The sequence below is a fragment of the Halyomorpha halys genome, unplaced genomic scaffold (assembly GCF_000696795.3).
Source record: "Halyomorpha halys isolate HHAL.00 unplaced genomic scaffold, Hhal_1.1 Scaffold244.1, whole genome shotgun sequence".
NCBI classification, from domain to species: domain Eukaryota; kingdom Metazoa; phylum Arthropoda; class Insecta; order Hemiptera; family Pentatomidae; genus Halyomorpha; species Halyomorpha halys.
Genome location: NW_027110917.1, coordinates 601,290 through 606,439, shown reverse-complemented (window position 1 = coordinate 606,439; position 5,150 = coordinate 601,290). Strand labels below are relative to the sequence as shown.

The 5,150-nt window shown below is 36.5% G+C and overlaps 2 protein-coding genes across 2 annotated transcripts in view; both read left to right on the top strand.

Moving 5' to 3' along the window:
- Nucleotides 1-823, top strand: part of LOC106680127 (pickpocket protein 28) — a gene marked incomplete at its 5' end in the record, with an annotated part of 35,700 nt that extends 34,877 nt beyond the window's left edge. The window contains one exon of the mRNA XM_067049003.1: nucleotides 749-823. Coding sequence (XP_066905104.1) covers nucleotides 749-823 — 75 coding nt within the window. The remainder of the gene's footprint in view (nucleotides 1-748) is intronic.
- A 1,441-nt stretch (nucleotides 824-2,264) lies between these two features.
- LOC136796149 (pickpocket protein 28-like) overlaps nucleotides 2,265-5,150 on the top strand; it is a 12,700-nt gene continuing 9,814 nt past the window's right edge. Inside the window, exons 1-5 of the mRNA XM_067049004.1 lie at nucleotides 2,265-2,326; nucleotides 2,412-2,471; nucleotides 2,672-2,759; nucleotides 2,846-2,956; nucleotides 3,052-3,114. Coding sequence (XP_066905105.1) covers nucleotides 2,285-2,326; nucleotides 2,412-2,471; nucleotides 2,672-2,759; nucleotides 2,846-2,956; nucleotides 3,052-3,114 — 364 coding nt within the window. The 5' untranslated portion in view covers nucleotides 2,265-2,284. The remainder of the gene's footprint in view (nucleotides 2,327-2,411; nucleotides 2,472-2,671; nucleotides 2,760-2,845; nucleotides 2,957-3,051; nucleotides 3,115-5,150) is intronic.

Sequence of the window (5,150 nt, the reverse complement as noted above, 5' to 3'; positions counted from 1 at the left end):
TTAGAGCTCTTTGAAACAACCAGCAACAATAGAAAACCTAACAGAACATCATTTAAAGTAGAGTAAATTTTCTAAAATATGAGCCCTTGTCCAGCTATTCATGTTCAATAGTTCCAGAGATATATTTTTTAAAAACTAACATTTCATTAAATATATACTGAAAAATCAGTAGTCAGAAAATTCATTGTGGGAAATCTTTATCTCAGGAACCATGAGACGTAAAGATGTACATCAGCACTCAAATTAAATCGAGTTGATGTCTGCCAGTAATCAAATTAAAGATTCTTTAATGTACTATAAAGTAGTTTATTACGTTTATCTTCATAGGAATAATAGTTTTCATGATATTTGCTAAAATAAATTGATTTATAGTTGTTCGGACAATAAGTTTCAAAAACGTTATTTCAGAAACCATTAGACGTACAGATGTGTATTAGCACTCAAATTAAGGCTAGTTAAATTTACTGTAAGTAGTAGTTTTAAGGATATTTTCAAAAATAAATTCACAAAATGTTGATTTCTGGTTGTTCGGACCAAATATTTTATTTATGAAAAACTATATACACATCCGACACCATTGGACTTAATGATGTATGACGGTAATCAAATTAAAGATTCTTTAATGTACTATAAAGTAGTTTAAAAGGTTTATGATCGAAGGGGTAGTAATATTTAAGATATCTCCATATGAAATTTTGTCCGTTGATTATGACTTGAATTTTGACAATTAGAAATCAATGTATTTTAGCAAATGCATGAAAACTACTACTCCTACGAAGACAAGCGTTATAAACTAGCTTTAAAGCTCTACCATAAAATTTAATCAAATCTTACCTCAGGTCCACCCTTTTTTTTCCGTTTTTTTCTTTCTTTTTTTTTTTTTTTTTTTTTTTTTTTTTTTTGTTTTTCTTTTTCTGTTCAACACACTGATTAATATTATTACCAAGACCGACTAGGGTCTTGTTTTTATGGCTGCCAGGTCATTGTGGGATACAGGGAAAGAAAAGGCAGACTAGCTATAAATACAGGTCAAGTCGTAGCATCATCTACATGAAAATCAAAGAAAATTGATGGCAAGACAAATGGTTCATCACCAGAGACAACACTTTAGGAATGATCCAGCATACGTTGGAACGTCCGGCCGGAAACATGAATCTGCTACCCGTCTTCGGATAGCCCATACGCGACTCACCCACTGTCATCTCATGAAGGTGGGAGGATGCACCAATTTATCGCTGCTGCTGAAGCGATCTCGCTGTTGGGCACATTCTTACTGGGTTGCTCGGGAGTCACACCGATTCTCTTCATGTGTACAGGAAATGATCAGAGAAGACCCCACCACAGTAATTTGCTCACTACGTCAGTTCTAGTTGTAATTTTGTGAGGTGTAAATTGTAATTGTAAATTTCTCACTTTGTAATTTGTACTTCAACTGTATGAACATAACAATTGTAATCTAATTTGTAAATCCAGTGTAAATGGCCCGAGTGGTCGAAACACTTAAATAAATTTTTAAAAAAACTAGCTTTAATTTAATGCTAATGGACGTCTGTACGTCTCATGGTTCCTGAGAAAAAGATTTATCCCACAATAAATTTACTAACTACTTATTTTTCAGTACATTTTTTATGAACTGTTGCTTAAAGTTTTAGTCTCTAAAACTACTGAACATAATAGACAGCTCTTTTAGTACTTATATTTTATTATATTTACTCTACTTTAAATGATATTCTATTAGGTTTTCTAGTGCTGTAAGTAGTTTTAACGACATGGAGTTATAAAAAATTAATTTTTTTAACGTTTTGAGACTCCCACCATTTATTATTCTCTCCAACAATACTTGGCAGACCCATCTATTTTGTTTATTAATTACACATAGTGTTCAATATAGTAATTAAACATTGGGGTGAAATAATTGTCTTTTTTCTCCTCATGGGCTCTTGCATTACCTACATTTATATACTATTTACTGAATGTCAGTATTTAGGTTTGAGAGGATTCATATTATAAGTATTAAAAAAAAAAAGTGACGAAAAACAGCATATCTCGAAAAGATTACTTTCTTTCTTCATAATATTTCTGTTAGAAACAAGGATTTCTTGAATGGTAGCTTAGCTACAGTTGTTCCTAGCTGTTTAGCTCATCCGATATAATAACCATCCATTGACATTATAATACTACTACGCACCTATTAGATTTAAAATGATGTAATTAGGGAAACAAAACAAGATTTCAATTTTTTATTTATATTTGCATCTAGGTGGCGGTTCACAGCCCACATGAAATGCCGGTAATTGGCCATAGGACAGCAGGTTGGGTTTTAGTGGTACGATATGCTTAACTTGATCAACGATACAGAGCAAAATGAAAGTAGACAAATTATCTCTAAAGATCTTTCAATATGTTTTCAGAATGATGTCAATAACCTACCGAAGGAAAGAAGCTATTCAAACCTTCGGTTCGACTATGAGGTAAATATAAGTCATACGATATTAAAATATATTTGAATAAAAAATATATTTGTCTTTCACTGCAATTATTAGAGCCACAGATGCAAATAAATATTGCATATACTCAAGGGTTCTATTACCTAAATATATGTATATATTTTATTTATATATAGATATATATACATAAATATGTACAAGAAAAGTATGTTTTTTTTTCGAAGTACGTGATAGAGCTTGATCCAGAACGCACATGGGCAAGCGACAGCTTACGTATTTTCCAGCCACACCAAAGAAAATGTTATTTCAATGGTAATTTTTTATAAATAAATAATATAATTTAAAAATCAGATTGTTGTCATTTTTAAATACATATCATTTATTGAATATTATTTCAGGTGAAAAGACCCTTACTTTTTTCAAGTATTACACAAGAATTAACTGTGAGAACGAATGCCTGATCAATCGAACAATTGTAAATTGCAAATGCTTCGACTTTTACATGCCACGTAAATATAGAATTGCATGTCAAGTTTAAATTTAAAATATCTTATTTTCAAAATACTATAACAATTTAATCCAAGTTAGTTGTTATCCGTTTCAGATTTTGAGTCATCCAGAATATGCCATAAGCAGGCTGATGTCGAATGTCTGTTTGAAACGATGGGTAACGTAATTTGTGGCATACATAAAATTCCTCAGATATATTATATTGGATCAGAGAGGGCCGTTCGTAGTCGAGTGAGTGCAAGTGAGATAGTAATTGGCTCGTGCCTGAAGCGGTGCCGGTTCGAATCCGACGAGGGATGTCTACTTTCATTTCTGTGGGAGTCGCATGAAATGATAACTTGACCCCCACAATGGTTAGAATAGGATGGTGACCAGAAATAACCGCCTCCTCCAATTTCAGAAATGACCAGAAAGGGAGTCATAAAAAAAAAAACTTTATTAAACATCTGCAAGCGTGTGACACGGTGCCGTGCCAATAATATTTGATTTTGGCAATTTAGAAGAAAAATTCATTTATCTTTATATTTTTATGATCCTCTTGCTGGCCATTTCTGACATACGGAGGGAGGGGGTTATCTACAGGTTACCACCCTATTCTAACCACGATGGAGGTCAAGTTTTCATTTTGTGGGACACCAGAGACAAAAATGCAGCCACGAGCCAATCATAGTTGTCGCTATAATTGGCTCGGCTACGAACGGCCCGTTTCATATTGTGCTCCTCTTGACAGGTATGTTCTTTAGTGATATGCAAATCTGTTCCTACCTAGCCCACGATTATAACCTTATCGTCGTATTGAAACTCTAACCATACCAGCTGTATTCCACTTTTATGAGTCCGAAGGTTTCGCCCGTATCCATCGTCCCACCTCCAGTTGAACTACCGTCTTCTGATACTGGTTCATTATCCTCACCCTGTTGCTATTGAGACCCTCTTCCTCCTCTGGAGTCCCTTCCCTCAGAAGCTTTTGAACATCCCCGGACTGTTTCCCTTCTTCGTCCGATTGCATTAACAGTAATCGTGCGATAATCGTTCGCCACTTCATCATTTGCTGAAATGCTTCTACTTTATTTGCATTGGGCTAACCTCTCTTTAGCAATCGTAGGTTCCAGGAATGTTATCTGCTCTTGACAAAGTGACGATTTTTCGTAAAATAATTAATCCTATATATATAGTTTACAGAGTTTGTTGTACGAGGGACGGTGGAAACCTTCAAAGACTAAAACCACCGCCCTACACAAATTCATTCGTCTCCACGGGACCGCCGCTAGGCATTACTTCATGGAGGGAAATGGCTGAGTGCCACCTCGCTTTCTTCGCATGGTTTTCACGTTTCATGCTAGTCACGTCTTCTAGCCCTCTCAACCTCTTGAGGACGACTGTGGTGAATCTCTTCACTGCGTTCCAATGTTGGTTTGAGGGTAGCATATAGCTCACCACGTTTTCTGGTGATATGCGTCCTCCACACACTTTCTGCAATCTAAGCAAACCGAATACAAGCATAAACCACGTGCTCCGCTGTTTCCTCGACAATCTGACATCCAGGGCATTCAGCGGTGTTGTCCAGTTTGAATCGGTAATCATGAAGCATCCATGTCCGGTCAACAATTGGGTAATGTAAAAATCCACCTCACCATGCTGGCGATTCATCGATTCGATCTCGTGGGGAGCTGCATCGTGCCTTTACATAGTTTCCTTAGTACTATTTTGTAAGGTCTACCTGATGGGTCTGCGTCCACCTCATCACAGAGTTGTCTTGTCACCGTTTGCTTTCTTTAATGGCTTCTCAGAGGTTCCTCCTAGCTCTCTTGAGAATAGCGACGTCGATGTGCTGTTCCCTTACACTTTGATAAAGGAGATCCTGTGCAGCTTCACAATGGTTCAAATTCAGCTGGAGTATTCTCATCTGCGATGTTGTTGGATTCGCATAATTGCTCTCAATGCTGAACGGAAAGCTAGACACTTACTACTTCCGCTGGAGTGATCAGTGTCTTCATTTCCCGCACATAATTTGGGGGAGGTCCTATCCTTTCTAACACAATTCCGAGCTATGTGTCCATATTCCCAGCAACGGAAACACGGAAGTCTTTCGCGTATACGGCTAACAACCAGGCCTACTCGAACCTTTCCTTGAGCCACCTTCTTAGCCTGGAGAACAGGAGATAAAATGACAGCTGTTTGTGTACCTTCATT